The 17593-nt window shown below is 43.3% G+C and overlaps 1 protein-coding gene across 1 annotated transcript in view; it reads left to right on the top strand.

The window, feature by feature from the left end:
• Nucleotides 1-9545: 9545 nt before the first annotated feature.
• The window catches only part of gtpbp3 (GTP binding protein 3, mitochondrial), a gene marked incomplete at its 5' end in the record, with an annotated part of 77182 nt that continues 69134 nt past the window's right edge, over nt 9546-17593 (top strand). Inside the window, 3 exons of the mRNA XM_084311224.1 lie at nt 9546-9553; nt 9595-10010; nt 11062-11148. Coding sequence (XP_084167350.1) covers nt 9546-9553; nt 9595-10010; nt 11062-11148 — 511 coding nt within the window. The remainder of the gene's footprint in view (nt 9554-9594; nt 10011-11061; nt 11149-17593) is intronic.

Genomic DNA, 17593 nt, shown 5'->3' with positions numbered 1-17593 from the left:
GTATTGTCCGCAAAGTGGAGGAATCGCCAGATCAATTGGAACCTGTTGCGTGGCATGGTATCAGAGTAGTACGGTGTGTACATCATGTCGTCAGTGGTCCACATCTGGTCCACGCGAGGCTTCCGCAGGACACTGCTAAGGAAATGGAGTCCGAGGAACTTCTTCAGCTCCTTCAATGTGAGGGGCTTCCAAAGCAGTGCCCTGCTACTGGTTAGCGTGGGGTCCAGCCGGGCAATGGACTGCTCAGCGTAGAGGTTGGACTGGGCAACAATAGAGTTCAGAAAAGCATCTGTCAGGAACAGATCCATCCATTTCGCAGGCCGGTAAGATCTGAGTGCCTTGGCGTCCTGGAGCAACCCCGGTTGGGCTGTGAAGGGGATCCTTTGAGGCACCCAGCCCTCACGAGACCAGGCATTCTCCTCTTCCTGACGGATCGCAGCCCTGCTCTTCGCTCCTCCACGACCTGTCAATTATACAAATATACTATAACACCCCTACTGTAGACATTCATATGCCACGTAGTTACAAACTGTGTGAGTGAATGAGTGAGTGTGTGTGGGGTTCAGATGTCAGAGCTGGACGTGGTGTGGGGGTCAGAGGTCAGAGCTGGAAGTGGTGTGCAGAGTGAGGCCAACTTACCGCTCTTAGATGTGCGTTTCCGCCCTGCAACAGGTTCCGGCATGTCCAGACTAGCATCCAGTTCTAGAATCACATGATGTAATACATTACACTAGGGCAACGCATTGTCATTGTATTTACCACCATCACCACCAGACCAGGCCCTGCAGCAGCCAGTCACCACCAGGCCCAGGCCCTGCAGCAGCCAGTCACCACCAGGCCCAGGCCCTGCAGCAGCCAGTCACCACCAGGCCCAGGCTCTAGCAGCAGCCAGTCACCACCAGGCCCAGGCTCTAGCAGCAGCCAGCTACCACCAGGCCCAGGCTCTAGCAGCAGCCAGTCACCACCATGTACAATTACCTGCAGGAGTAGAATGTGATCCTATGTCGTTGCCAGTCTCAGCGTCACTATCTGCAGGGTCTGCGCCAGAATCTGAATTGGATTAAATTCATTCAGTAAGTAAGTCTCACAAAACACAATAGTAATACATTTACACATACATAAATGTAGTTAGTACATACCCAAGCATGTTGGTGTATTGGCCCCGGATTCGGTTTCGGAGTGTTCTGCTGTGTGAACACAAAATAAATCAGCGGCCATCAAAGCATGTACATGTGTGTGTGTTGTAATCAATGGAATTTTACATATGCTACACAACCATGCATTTAAATATAGGCCTCGCCATGTGTCCATGCCATTGTGTATGTGTGTGCTGTAATCAATGGAATTTGCATATAGAGGCCTCACCATGTACTGCGAAGTTCAAAGGTGTTGGAGAGGATGCATGTCTTTTGATCTTGTGTGTGTGTGTGTGTACACACACTGCACACACACACACACACATACACACACACATCAAATGGCATGGGGTGAGGCATCTACACACACACACACACACACATCCATGTAACTAAATGTAGTGGCCTGTACATGCCTACTATATCCTATATCATTCAACTATCGATTTGAACATGCACAAAACAATATTCACATTGCAACATACCAATTACCACGTCGACCACCACCACCACGTCGTATCATGCCCAGCATGCAACTATTATCACTTACATGATAGCTACACACTTCAAAGAGCCACTTCAAAGGGCGTGCACATGCACACACACACACACACACGCACACAAGACAACCTAACTGTAGCACATGGTAGCGTGGCCTGTACTGCATGCCTACTATATCCTATATCATTCAACTATCGATTTGAACATGCACAAAACAATATTCACATTGCAACATACCAATTACCACGTCGACCACCACCACCACGTCGTATCATGCCCAGCATGCAACTATTATCACTTACATGATAGCTACACACTTCAAAGAGCCACTTCAAAGGGCGTGCACATGCACACACACACACACACACACGCACACAAGACAACCTAACTGTAGCACATGGTAGCGTGGCCTGTACTGCATGCCTACTATATCCTATATCATTCAACTATTGATTTGAACATGCACAAAACAATATTCACATTGCAACATACCAATTACCACGTCGACCACCACCACCACGTCGTATCATGCCCAGCATGCAACTATTATCACTTACATGATAGCTACACACTTCAAAGAGCCACTTCAAAGGGCGTGCACATGCACACACACACACACACACGCACACAAGACAACCTAACTGTAGCACATGGTCGCGTGGCCTGTACTCTACATCCCTACTATATCCTATATCATTCAACTATCGATTTGAACATGCACAAAACAATATTCACATTGCATTAGTAAACATGACGTACCGTTGCCCCGTCGACCACCACCGTGTCCGACTCCCACGTCTGAATCGTGCGATGAATCAGACTCATACCTCCGACCCAAGCCGAGATCATCGTCAGATGATTCCGGAGCTAGAATATAATAAATGCATATCAGCGTTAGGTTTGGCAAACTAACGTTACATAGTCACAGAATAAGCGGTAGGTAAATCATCAAATACACGTTTCACACACACACAATCACATGCATATCGCCGGCGTTGGTTTGTCGAACTAACGTTACATAGACAGTCACAGTATGTAAATCATCAAATACACGTTTCACACACACACACAATCACATGCATATCGCCGTTGGTTTGTCGAACTAACGTTACATAGTCACAGTATGTAAATCATCAAATACACGTTTCACACACACACATATATATATATATATATATAAGACCGTGTAATTACCTGGTGGTTCCCAATCGGCGCTCCCATCAGATTCGTGGGCGGTCGAATCGCTGTCCCCTGACTCGCATGAAGAAGCTATGACCACAGCGGCAGCCTTCCTCTTCCTCGAACTGCGTCGGGTAGAGCCGCTCCCGGTCCCGGGGAGAGACGCGTTACTGGGCCCAGCAACGGTCTCACGGCTCTCTCCGATCGGAGCTACCAAAGACGTTGGTGCTGTTGGTGCTGCTGCTGCTTGAACAACCGCGGGTCCAAACGCCAGCTTCGTCTGAACAAAGCGACCCGCCGCCGGATTGTCCCCTCGCTTTCCTACACTACGTCTCTTCATACTGATCTAAATGAAACTACTAACTGATCAAACTACTATTACTACTACTGAAATATACTACCTAGACTACACACTAATCCCTCGAATAGTACTACTACTTAGCACGACTAAGTACTTTCTAAAGCACAGCTGAAACCTTACAATTAGTCTGATACTACCACTATACTGTATAACACTATAAATATAGACTATAGGCTGATCTCAATTCAAATCTCTCTCTCAATCTCTCTCTCTCTCTCTCTATCGCTCTATCTATCTCTCTCTCTCTCTCTCCTCCAAAACCTCGTAGATTCTGGGATCGCGCTAACGTTTTATACCTGTGGTTACATTGGCCAGGTATGCTGGCCAATCAAATGCCAGATTCATTGTGGGGTACAATATTCCCCCTATTGTGATAGTGTTAGAAAATAGGGGGACACTGCCACCTAGTGAAATTTGAGAGGAAATGCAGTTTCCGGTTAAAATTTTCTTCCAAAAGCTCGGCGGTGAAGTTCAGACGGGGAAAATCGAAAAAAGATGTAAACAGATCAAAGACGCTGTACAGCGTCCTCGGCACCTTGAGCATGGCCGGGAAAGACGCTGTAAAGCGTTTCCCGGCACCCAAAGTGTTAAAAAGAAATTAAAAGTTATTTTATATACAATTTTTTTTTTTTTTTTTTTTTATAAAATATATATATTATATAATTAGACTTGTACTTGTATTATCTGCGACTGCGAGACATCGCCACCACGCAACAAGTCAAAATGCTCACTATCTGCAAACAGCTCCACTGTCTGTGTGTACTCTAGTAGCCCAGCTCAAAAGGATTCTCCGGCGCTGCAGCGGGACCCCATTGGTAACGTTAAGTGCTTTGGTCGTTTCACATTCAGCAAGCCCTCAGCTCGAATACGCATTAAATCAATGTTATAAGACATTGATATCAAGAGCTATCTGTAGCTACTGCTAGCCGGCTAGATGACGTTAAGACAGAACTTTAGTTCAATGGGACATTTCGTTTTGAACAGTAAACGAACGTCAGCTAACGCAAGCTAACTGAGGTATGAACATGAACTACTAGACTTTCTGGATCATTTGTTGATATCAGGAGCTATCGGTAGCTAGCCGGCTAAATACCGTTAGACAATGCCTACTAAACGTGAATAGTTGACTGGGTAATTTTGTTTAAACAGTAACGATAGCTAGGTAGCTAACGTTAGCGCAGGTCGAATGCAGTGCACTACAGACTCGAGCAGAGGAGCCGCACCTCTTTGTTTACAAACTCTACACGGGGGCGGGCGGGGCTAGGGAGGAGGAGCAGCGGCAGTTTGCAGGTCGTGTGTGTCTGAGACAGACAGCGAGTGAGAGCTTCGCTTGATCGGTTTCCGCTATCGGCGAATATGACTAATTATCGGAATTCACAGATTGCATATTTATACTGAGTATCGGCCGATAACGATCGGTGGCCGATCGATCGGGGCATCCCTACTTGTGACAATATTGTCCCCCACTGTAACTGAGAAGCTGTCGGTCTTGCTGAGTTTGTTATTTGATCCGAAGAGAATGGACTCTGTTTTACCCAGGTGTAATGATAGTTTGTTATCAGCGAGCCAGGTGCAGATTCTGCCGAGTTCTGAGCTGAGGGTTTTTTCAACCTGTAACTTGTTCTTGTCAGAGACCAGCAGGGCTGAGTCGTCCGCGAACAAGAACAAGTTGCAGTCACAAGCTGACGACATGTCATTTGCATAAATTAGGAACAGTAGCGGTCCTAGTATGCTTCCTTGTGGAACACCACAGCTCACTGTGAGGGGGGGGGGTAGAGTACCGTTTACCTCCACCATCTGTTCTCTCCCCTCAAGGTAGGATTGCATCCAGCTCACTGATAAAACCAATTGCTTTTAGCTTGTCAATCAGAATGGAGTGATTGACAGTGTCGAAGGCCTTTTGTAGGTCCAGCATGACCATGCCGCAGTATTTGCCCGCATCCACCTCTTGTTTGATGTGGTCGTTCAAATAGAGAAGGCATGTGTCAGTGGAGTGGGATGTTCTGAAGCCAGATTGGAATTCGTAGATTAGATTTTTTCCCGCTAGGTACTTTTCGACCTGTTCATAGACTATCTTTTCCATGACTTTCGAGATGGAGGTAAGAATAGAAACAGGGCGGTAGTTGCCTGGGTCTAATTTGCTGCCCTTTTTGTGCAGGGGGGGTCACTCTCGCAATTTTGAAGTCCTTGGGAACGTGTCCCTGTTTTATGGAGAGGTTTATTATGTGTGTGATGACTGGGGTGATGGTGACTGCTGAGTCTCTGAGGAATTTGGAGGGGATGTTGTCATGGCCAGTGGCCTTGTTAGGTTGGAGGGCGCTCAGTTTTTTGAGTACCTCATCTGTTGTTACCATTTCCAGTTTGAAGTCGTCTTTGCGGACCCCTAGGTTTTTGTAGTATGCACTATGTGTTCTACCCCATAATGCCCTGAGTGGGAGGGTAGTTTATTAACCAGTGTTGTGGCTATGTTTGTAAAGAATATGTTTAGGTATTTGGCCACATCCTGTTTGTCTGTGATGAGCGTGTTTTCTGTCTTTATGTTTATGTTTGTAAATCTGGTTTTTAGTTTTTTGCTGCAGCCTAGTTGGTTGTTGAGTAATTTCCAAAGTTCGCAGGGTTTGTTTTTGTTTTTCCTCCATTTTGTCATTGATGCATTTTTTTGCGGTTTTGATCATGGTGTTTACGTAATTTCTTAGTCTGTTTCTTTGAATTTTTTGTTCAACCACGTGGGCTTGGAGTTCACTGTTTGAGCCATGTTCTTCTCAAACTGTCCGCAGAAAGGACATCTTTCCCCATGTAAGTGATTTGTTGTTTTGTTAGAGTAAGTGGTCTACACGTTAAAATATTTAGCTCTACGCTCCGCTATCACTGATATACAGTAGATTGTCTAATGTCTGGTCAGTAACATGGGTCTCCCAGTCCCTCCGCTCTGCAGTATGACATTTTCTGGTATCCCGTTCCCACTTTATCCAATCAGGAGAGAGAACTCCGAGTCCACACTGCAAAAATGGTCTGACAAAAATAAGAAATAAAAGCAAGTTTTAAGCAAATATCCTTGAAACAAGTAAAACAATCTGCCAGTGCAGTAAGAAAATTTGACATGGCAAGATTTCTTGATATAAGTAAAGAATATCTAAGTTTCTCTCTCCTGATTGGATAAAGTGGGAATGGATACCAGAAAATGGCGATGGCTGTTGTAATGTAGAGCTATTTAACACTTATTTTAACAAAAATATACCACTTACAGCACCTTTAATAATTCACAAGGTGACAGGTGCACTGATGAAATCACAAAGAGAAATGCAGTGAAACATTACAGAATGAATGTCTTCACAGGGATTATAGCTTCTCTAATTTCAACATCCAGTCGACGACCGGTTCAGTTATAGCTAGGGGATTGGTAGTGGTGGTGGTGTGAGGGCCGTGGTAACCATTCAGTTCAGGTCATTTATATTCACGAATCAATTAAAATACAAGTACAATCAATATAAAACACAATAGAGATAGGTGAAATGGGACACCCTGATACGCTGTCCGGAGCTAGAGAATAGGGGCCCAGACACTGAACAGATAGTATTTAGAATATACGTTAGAACACGTTGTTCCCATTGTTGTAACCACTGTTTCCTCTATATCAGTGGTCACCAACCTTTTTAAGCCCAAGATCACTTTTTTTTTGTGAAGGCAAGATCTACCTATTGAAGCGTTGAGAGAAAAAGACAGCCAAGATTGTACTTTAAACTAAATGACTTTTATTTGCCTGTATTCTAATTACATGCAATGCTTTGGTCCAACATTAAAACGTCAAAGTAGAACTGTAATATGTACTTTCTCAGTCAGTGCTAAGTGCAGTCATCTTATGCAGCATCACTTTTCACATCAAAACAAAAGTAGAACTGTAATGTGGACTTTCTCATATTATTAACATTGCCAAACATATTTACAATTAGAATTTTATAAAGTAGAACTGTAATATGTACTTTCTCAGTCAGTGCTAAGTGCAGTCATCTTATGCAGCATCACTTTTCACATCAAAACAAAAGTAGAACTGTAATGTGGACTCTCATATTATTAACATTGACAAACATATTTACAATTAGCATTTTATAAAGTAGAACTGTAATGTGTACTTTCTCAGTCAGTCCTAAGTGCAGTCATCTTATGCAGCATAACTTTTCACATCAAAACAAAAGTAGAACTGTAATGTGGACTCTCATATTATTAACATTATAAAATGCTAATTTTAAATATGTTTGTCAAAGTATAACTGTAATATGTACTTTCTCAGTCAGTGCTAAGTGCAGTCATCGCGATCGACGGGTTGGTGACCACTGCTTGGTAATATAAAGTGGACGTGTATTACATACTGACTCCCACCTAAACGGACAATATAACGTATGAAGTATATCACGGCATACATACCTTATGCATACTGCACCTTATGTGTATACTGTATACTACTTCATCAGAGCATATATCTAGCATTTTTAGCATTTCGTTTTTTTAGATTATATATATTAGATTTGTTTAGCATACTGCACCTTATGTGTATACTTACTTCATCAGAGCATATATTTAGCATTTTTAGCATTATAATTTTTAGATTATATATATTAGATATTAGTTATTAGATTATATATATATATTGTAACTATATTTATTGTAGGGCAAATATAACTGAGAGGGCATACATAGTTACATACCCTCATCTTGCACCTTGACCTTTTTACACTGCCTACTTGCCCATATGCGCATGTCCAGAGTTAATTATATTGTTATATTGTTTACACTGCCTATTTTTATTCAATTTAAATTTTTACTTCTCCACTGTACTATAATTCTATGACCTGTATCATGTCTTCTACTACTACCTACCCCCCCCCCCTCCCTCATGCTGCTATGATGCCAGAATTTCCCCAAGGGGATCAATAAAGGAATGTCTTATCTTTGACAAACATGTCAAAACCCTGACTCGCAATTGTTTCTTCCATTTAAGAAACATTTCAAAACTCCGATCCATCATATCTCACAACAAACTAGAAATGGCTGTACACGCCTTTATTTCATCCAGACTCGATTACTGCAACTAACTCTTCATCTGTCTAAATAAATAATCCATTGATCAACTTCAGTTGGTCCAAAACGCTGCTGCCAGGCTACTCACTAGGTAAAAAAAATCATGCCACATCACCCCCATCCTTGCTTCCCTGCACTGGCTCCCGGTAAACTCCAGGATCAATTTCAAGGGTGTTCGCCTAGAGAGCCCTCCATGGGGGCCCTACATTAATGAGCTCATCCATCCACTTTCCTCCAGTCGGTCACTGCGGTCATCCCATCAGGAGCTCCTGGTGGTGCCCAGGACCAGACTCAAAACAAAAGGGGACTGAGCTTTTGCGGTGACCGCCCCAAGGCTCTGGAACGCCCTCCCCTTAAACCTGAAAACCGCTCCCTCAGAGCTCATTTTTAAAAGGCAGCTAAAAACGTACTTCTACAGGCATGCTTTTTAAACACCCATAGCCATCTCTTTCTGTTTGTCTTTTTTGGTTTTTTGTTTTTTGTTGTCTATTCTGTTGTTTAGCTCATTTTAATGTTTTTTGCGCTATATAAATAAAGTTTTACTTACTTAAATGGTAAATGACTGCATTTATATAGCGCTTTTATCCAAATCGCTTTACAATTTGTTCCTCACATTTGACCCATTCACTCACACATTCACACACCGATGGCGAAGGCGACCATGCAAGGAGCCAACCTGCTCTAATCGGGAGCAATTGGGGGTTAAGTGTCTTGCTCAAGGACACTTCAACACGCTGCCCGGGAGGAGCGGGAATCGAACCGGGAATCTCCGGATTGCCAGACGACTGCTCTACCCCCTGAGCCACTGTCGCCCCTTACTTACTTCTTATACATCATAATTTGTTATAACAAGGAGGATGCTATCATATCTTTTTTATGTCATATATCCAGCAGGTTGGCTCCGGTCAGCAGAGGTCTCTCCAACAGTAACGCTCCGGTCAGCAGAGGTCTCTCCAACAGTAACGCTCCGGTCAGCAGAGGTCTCTCCAGCAGGTTGGCTCCGGTCAGCAGAGGTCTCTCCAACAGTAACGCTCCGGTCAGCAGAGGTCTCTCCAACAGTAACGCTCCGGTCAGCAGAGGTCTCTCCAGCAGGTTGGCTCCGGTCAGCAGAGGTCTCTCCAACAGTAACGCTCCGGTCAGCAGAGGTCTCTCCAACAGTAACGCTCCGGTCAGCAGAGGTCTCTCCAGCAGGTTGGCTCCGGTCAGCAGAGGTCTCTCCAGCAGGTTGGCTCCGGTCAGCAGAGGTCTCTCCAGCAGGTTGGCTCCGGTCAGCAGAGGTCTCTCCAGCAGTAATGCTCCGGTCAGCAGAGGTCTCTCCAGCAGGTTGGCTCCGGTCAGCAGAGGTCTCTCCAGCAGTAACGCTCCGGTCAGCAGAGGTCTCTCCAGCAGTAACGCTCCGGTCAGCAGAGGTCTCTCCAGCAGTAACGCTCCGGTCAGCAGAGGTCTCTCCAGCAGGTTGGCTCCGGTCAGCAGAGGTCTCTCCAGCAGGTTGGCTCCGGTCAGCAGAGGTCTCTCCAGCAGTAACACTTTCCCAGGGGCCACGTGTGACGCGGAGACCATCTTCGCCTTGTCATCGGGCCACGGCAGGTGTGGCGTGGCCGTGGTACGTGTCAGCGGTCCTGCCTCCTCCGCCGCCCTGGGGAGCATGGCGGGCCTCGCCCACGGCCTGCCTCCTCCCCGCACCGCCCTGCTGAGGAGCATCACTGACCCCCACTCCAGAGAGCTGCTGGACCGCGGCCTGGTCCTCTGGTTCCCAGGTGAAGTCACAAACACTTAGTTAACACTTTCACTGCCACACGACAGAAGGTTAACCCTTTACTATCACACAACCGACTGTCAACTGCTGTTGTGTGGCAGTGAAAGGGTTAACCTTCTGTGAATTGTCGCAGTGAAAGGGTTAACCGTTTTGGTAGTGCGGCAGTGAAAGGGTTAAAGGAGCACGCCGACATTATGGGAAATGCGCAGATGAATAAGCACAAATGAATGGAAGCGGATATGGATCAGCTAGCATAGCTGTTGGCCAAAAACACCTCTCCCGGAGTCTTAAGCTAGGCTAGTGGTCCGTGTCCGCTTCCATTCATTTGTGCTAAGCTAGGCTAGCTTGCAGCCGGATAGCTCTCTACTGAACGCACAGAGAGGAAATTGGTATCTATCTCCTTGTCTGACTCTGGAGAAGTCCAGAGTCTGTGCAGCATTCAGTAGTTAAAGTATATCAGTTCTAACAGTTATACAGCAATTGTGGAGCTTGATGGCTACTGGCACAAAGGACTGACCAATGCAATTTCTAGATTTATTATACTGTGAATTTCTCCAGACCTCTCTTGGTAGAACCTGAGGTGTGGCCAGCAGTAGCAACCCATCCCATATCCCCACTCAACTCCAACCCACACATCAGACCAAAACAAAACAATTTAAACAAAGCACAATACCAAGAGGGTGTGGGTTGCTGTTTTGCTATTTGATGGCATTATAGATTATCTCTTTAAGGAAATGGTTATACTGCTGAGTACATTGCTAAAATCTTGTTAAATCATAATGTATATTTAACTCTATAAGAGCACATTTTACACTTGATGTGTACTTAGGTCCAAAGTTTCAAATATACTTTTATCACAAAAATACATTTTACACAACCTGCTAAACAATTAAATATTGATAGGCTACAGTTAAAACAACTGTGGGATTTGTGGATTATTTGCTCTCTGAACTGTACAAAGTCAATAGTGCCCTTTTTGTAGATCTGCCTAATTGAAAGCATTGATAACATTTGCTCCTCACAAACAGTCTTTGTTGTGCTTATGTTACCAGGTCCCCACAGCTTCACAGGGGAGGACAGTGCTGAGTTCCATATCCACGGCGGTCCAGCTGTCATTACTGCTGTCTTACAGGCCCTGGGTGAGACACAGATACTATATTATTTATTACCATACGATACAGGGTACCATACAGGGCTGCTAGATTATGGTAAAAATCATAATCATGATTCTTTTGATTGATATTGAAACCGTGATTATTAAACACGATTGCTCACTGATTTGAGAACATCATATGCGTTTATTGAACTTTAACACCGGTGTTTATTTTTACCACGATGACTTTGAACTTTAAATATAATTGAACTGAAAAACAAGAAATACATTTAAATAAATAAATAAGTGGGAAAAATTATAATAAAATAAAACAAATAATTATGAATAAAAACAAATATCAGCAACTATCTATGTTGTAGTGCACTCACCGCCAAAACCTACTGCAAACTACTAAATAATCGTTTTATCGATTATCTTGTTTCATGATCGTGGGAAGCCAAAATTGTAATTGAAATTGAAACTCGATTAATTGCCCAGCCCTAGTATGATATGATATGTTATGACTGGCAATTATGAGTTGGTACAACACATGAAACGCTCTACATGTACGGGTATAAATGCTTTCAGTCGAAATGCGTTGCTAGGGAACAGCTTGGACTGCAGTTGATTTCCTGTTGCAGTGTTTGCTCACATCTACAGTAGGGCTGCACGATATTGTGATTGCGATTAAATTTGCGATTATAATAATAAAAAAAAGTAAGCAGCCCCACAGAGGTTTATTGTAAAATGCGGCTTGCATCTGGCCTACACGGTGGGTCTTTTCGGGACACCGAGCCTGAAAATGTTTCTTTTTACCTGGGAATCGATACTGGTACCCAACGGTACCTTTTTTTCTGTACTTTACTCTCCCTCTCTGAAGTCTAAACTTCACAACACACAATCTAAAACCCCTTACCTCCCTCTCCCAAACTTCCTGGTTAAATACATAAAAAAGTATTTTGCGTTTTTATTTTATTTTTGCGATTTGCTAATTGCATCATTCCAAATCGCGATTTCGATTTAAAATCGATTAATCGTTCAGCCCTAATTGCATGTGACAATGACGCGCACAGGATTGTGGGCTAACATTGTTTCAGTATGTACAAAAATAATATGTACAACATTTTATTATCATGGAAATGTGTTTTATTTATACAGATCATATTTGCGATAATATCGGTTATTGGTATGGGACAAAATCTTCACATCGGTGCATCCCTGAAGTTATGTTAACTCTCGGGGAATGTGGATATCAAGTTGCTTAATACATATATTATTTTAATCATAATGAAACTGTGCAGCCATAACAAAAGAGTTTGAACTTACTGTATCACCAACTCAAGCTTCAAATGAAACATTTGGAATCGGCAGATAATACATGCATGATGACATTGACCTAGAATACAAACCGAGTTGTTTTCTTATCTTTCAAACTGCTTATTAATGGGAATTCATAGTTCAGTGGGAGTTTATACAGACCCGTTTCCTTATTCTCACCCTATTTCTCGTTGTCATCAGCAGTGGAGCCTGGTATATAACCAGCAGGCAGGAGACGACATTCACTCAACCAGTGGGCAGGTGTCACTTTAATCCTCACTGGGTGTCTTCAAAGCATTGACCCATATTTTCCAAAGTGAGCTCCGTACGCTTTGGCTCTGATAACTGTTAGTGCAGAAATAACACATTGACATCATTTGGTTGAAAATATACCCTCAAAATAATACCCTGACGTTTGACACTTTAACCTCTATTGTCACTTTGCAATAGAGCAGCACTCCTCAACCAAGCTATGTAACCATACATTTACATTACATTTAGCCGACTCTTTTATCCAAAGCGACTTACAAATTGTGTAGCAGGAGGGCTACACCTCTGGTGGCTAAGGGTCAGTGTTGTGTACAACAAGTCAACAGGAGCGGTTAACCTCTGGTGGCTAAGGCTCAGTGGTAGGGATGCTCCGATATTGATATCGGATATCGGCCCCGATATGACTAAAATAGCTAATAATATATATTTTTTCATAAATAAACGTTATAATAATTTTTTATTTTGTTATTTAATATTAATAATAAATAACAATTCAGTACATTTATATCTGTGTTAATTTGTTACATTTAGTTTCACTAAGTTGGGAAAGTAATGTTTTAAGTCGAGCCTGATTTGCCTGCACAAAAGAATGATCCCAGTCTCTTCCACGCAGTGAGGCATACCGTTTTTTTTTATACACTTTTTCTCCCATTTTTCTATATTTTTTCTCCCATCCCAATTTCGTATCATCCAATTCAACCCTCCCCTGTCACGAACGCTGTTTCTTGCCTCCCACAAGCCGGCTGCAATGTGGACTAAGTCATACATAGCACAAGTCCCCTCCGGTACTTGAGGTAACAGCAGTCGCATCTTTTCACCTGCGCAGCTCGATCTCTCAGTGGCGAGGAGTAACGCGTGGGAGGCTCACGCTGCCCCCGACACTTCCTGATTCTACTGCGCAGGCGCACCAACCGACCTGTAGGAGTCGCTGTCCACAACGCCCGATCCCCACCCTTCAGTTTCCCTCCCCGTAATACGGCCAATGTGTATTACTGCGGACGACCAGCTAAACTGAAAACAATGTGGAGAGCTGGATTCGAACACGCGAACCCAGCGTCTGCACATTGGTGGCGAGTGCCTTGCCCACTACACCACCTAGCCGCCCTCAGTGAGGCATACAGTTTATTAATTGAACAATGGGTATCGGATCGGTACTCTGTATTGGCCGATACCCAGGGCCGGACTGGGGAAATAATTCATACCGGGAGATATAGCGCGAAATATAGCCCCAATCAGGCCACTTTTTAAGCGGGGGGTCTGGGGGTCCCCCACCCGGAAAATTTTAGTTACAAAGACTTAATTTCCTGCATTCTGGTGCATTTTAGTGCATGTGAATCACAAACTAATGAGCCAACAATTGCTTAGTACAATGTACTGTTATGAACCTCAAATAAAACTGTTGTGGCACTAGCAATGCTACTCTCTCCACCTTCAAAAAGAAAAAAGCAAGAGCACAACATATTTTTCTATTTACTATTATAATACAGTTAACCACTCTCTCCACCTATTCAAACAGAGCAAGAGCACAATACCATATTCACTTTACTGATGCACTACTACCCATCAACAGTTAAAATAGCCCTTTACACAAACATTAAATAACAGACATTTCATTACAATACTATAATAACAGTAGCCACTGCCAGAATAGTGACACATGTATCGCGTGTGGTGAGCACAGCACACGCATACATGCACAACGAAGACAGAAGATTGCGTTGTCTCAATCATTTTAACTATAAAATGAGCTCAAAGTATGAGCTCACTGTCTGAAATTTCCAACAAAAAGCATCAATTGTCAAATAATATTGATCACATTAACTAGACTAGATGTTTTTGAGGAAATTAGAAAGGGAACAACAACTTAACCCTTGTGTCTGATCAGATTCTTATTTTTTTGATAACTTTGCAGTGATTATGTTTGTAGCCAATGTGGCAAAGGTGTGTAATCTTTGAATTATCTTGGAATTATTTTGACTTTCTCTTTCATAAATTGTTTATTCAACGTCAGCCCCAATCATAACCACCACATATTGTTTTTTGTAATGTCAGATTTAACAACTCCTTTCAGAAAAGTGGGTGTGCCATCTGCAATTCCATTCGCCGCCTCCGCTGTCAATCAGTTGTATCGCCTGGTCCCGCCTCCACCAATCACATGCGGCAGCACGGCTCCATTGTGTGTGTGTGATCCGTGTGGAGGGAGAGAAGTCAGATAGTTCTCCAACTCTGTCGCAGACAGTGAAATCCTGGTTGTTCCCCACCCACCTAGGTTATCTAACTATGGCGCAGCGCCGCCGCCACAACTAGAAACAATGGCCTGGCAAAAAAAAAAAAAAATTATAATAAAAAAAATATATAATTCTTTTTTTTTATAATCTGTGCAGGCCAGGCCACCGGGAAAACTCCCGGTGCTCCCGATGGCCAGTCCGGGCCTGCCGATACCCAAAGCCCAGGTATCGGTATCGGTATCGGGACTTAAAAAGTTGGATCGGTGCATCCCTAGTCAGTGGTATTGTTCGTCTGGCCGTGTAGAATTTTTGTGCTACACTCAAGTAGCATAGTAGTATAAGACATATTATCATAGTAGTATAGTCATAGTACATAGTAGTATAAACATAGCATAGATAATTATAGTAAAAGACAGTAAGAAGGTTTGATTTAATTATAAAAAAGAAAAAGAGAAATAATACATAAAAAAAAAGTGTGTTTTTAGTCGACGGCAGAAAATTGGATGAGTTTCAACTGTCATGACTGTGGTGGGAAGTTTGTTCCACCATCGTGGAGCCAGGACAGAGAATAGCCTGCTTCTTGGTCCATCAGGAGCTCGGATAGGAGTGGGTCTCAGGCGGCTGGAAGATGCAGAGCGCAGGGATCTTGAGGGTGTGTAGTTGGAGACCATGGACCGCACGTAGGAGGGAGACGTTCCCCTCACTCCACGGAATGCCAGGTCAAGAACCTTGAAGCGGATTTGTATGGCAATGGGAACCCAGTGCAGCTCTCTGACAAGTGGGTTGACGTGGGCTGACTTTGGTAGACTGGCGATCGGAGATCAGGCGGGCCACTGCGTTCTGTACGAGTTGAAGTGGCTTGGTGGCGCAAGTCGGTTAACCAGCTAGCAGTGCATCGCAATAGTCGAGGCGGGTGGCATATTACAAGAATGAAAAGTGTTGAACAATTTGAGTAGCTGCTGACCAAGGAGCAACATTTATTAACTTTGTTTGTGAAAATATTGTTAGCTGCAGATTTTAATCAAATAAAAAAATATCATAAAATATTTTAGTTTGACATTACATTTCTTTATTATTCTTGAGGTTTATCTGAACTTCAAAACACACCAGTCTGCCTCAGTTCACCACTTAAAGGAGAACGCCACCCATTTTAAGAATTCATATTTTTGAACACGCACTACTCTCTCAGAGAGAGAGAGAGAGAGAGAGAGAGAGAGAGAGAGAGAGAGAGAGAGAGAGAGATGGCTCTTCAGACCGTCTAGCTACGCTAGAATAATAAACGTAAATTTAGATGTAAGAGCTCACGCAAACATTTTATGGCTTGACAAAGTCCAAGATTCCCAGTCTATGGAGCGGCCCCAGATTTTACATCCCAGTGACATTATGGATTCTCTCTGATTTCTAGCTTTAGGATGTCTGTGTTCACAAAGACTGACTGAACAGTGGTGGGGCTCAGGAAGAACATAATGCCATTTCTTTAAATGGGGTATTTGCCTTTTTAAAGCCCCAATCTGTGATTTCAGGCTTTTTGGAACTTTCTCACCCCATCATAAAGCAGAATATATGTTTGACGTAAACAAACCATATACAACTAATCTAATTTAAAAACAAATATTTACATGTTGTCTAGTGTTAGTATTTGTATCAAGAGCAGAGTCAATCAACTAGAGAATTAAAAACAAAATGATTGCTCATTTTGGTTTTTGGTGGTGAGGTGTTTGGATCACTGATTGGGCCTTTAAGCACCACTGCATGCATACGCGGCCAAAAGATCAAACGGTGTGCACTGATACCTTTAGAGCTCGCTGTATAAAGGCTTCTGAGAATAAGAGGACTGATCTAGCGCCTGGTGTGGTCACATGGCCTTCTGTAATTCACTATGGACATTAGTCTCAGATCAGCACTTATTCTAAGATGCTTTATGAATACAGGCCTCTGGCAGCACAGCGTTGTTCCACTGTGACCGACTGTATTGGACACGCTTTTCATGCAATACTCACATTGGGCCGTTAGGGGGCACTGTTGTATAAACAAGGGGATTCTTGCTGCAGGCTCTGCAGTCCACAGTAGTCCACATAATGCTGTATTGAGTCTTTTGAAAATATCTGCCAATGCGGCGAGATGAATTCCCTTGTTACAATAGAAGTAAGCTTGTTATCTTGACCCCGAAGGAAGGTGACATTACTTGTTAAGATGAATGAATGATCATTGCATTCTTCTTAAAACAAGTAATGTCACCTTCCTTCGGGTTCAAGATAACAAGCTTACTTCTATTGTAACAAGTGAATTCATCTCGCCCCATTGGCAGATATTTTCATGCATAGTGTTTTTCCAGACATTGAAAGCACTTTACAATGTCAGGTGGAAATTGCCTCCTTCACCACCACTGTGTAGCACCCAACCATGGGCTACAGGCGTAATGGCTGCCATACACTGGCACCAGGAATACATCACACTATACAATACAATGGCTGAACGGCTCAGGAGACATGGGTTGATATCATCCAATTAAGGGGGGGAGGGATGATTAGGTGGCCTTGATGTCCAGAGACCTGATTGGGAATTTTAGCCAGGAAGATGGGGATTTTGTGCCGTGCAGAGGTATAATAGTGATTGTCGTGATTAAAATGACTCATAGGTAATCAAATTCAGTGTCAAAAAAAGGTAGTAACAATT

The sequence above is a fragment of the Notolepis coatsorum genome, assembly GCF_963971535.1.
Source record: "Notolepis coatsorum genome assembly, chromosome: 3".
Taxonomy (NCBI): Eukaryota; Metazoa; Chordata; class Actinopteri; order Aulopiformes; family Paralepididae; genus Notolepis; species Notolepis coatsorum.
The sequence above is the reverse complement of the archived record's forward strand: the minus strand, read 5'-3'. Positions and strand labels throughout refer to the sequence as shown.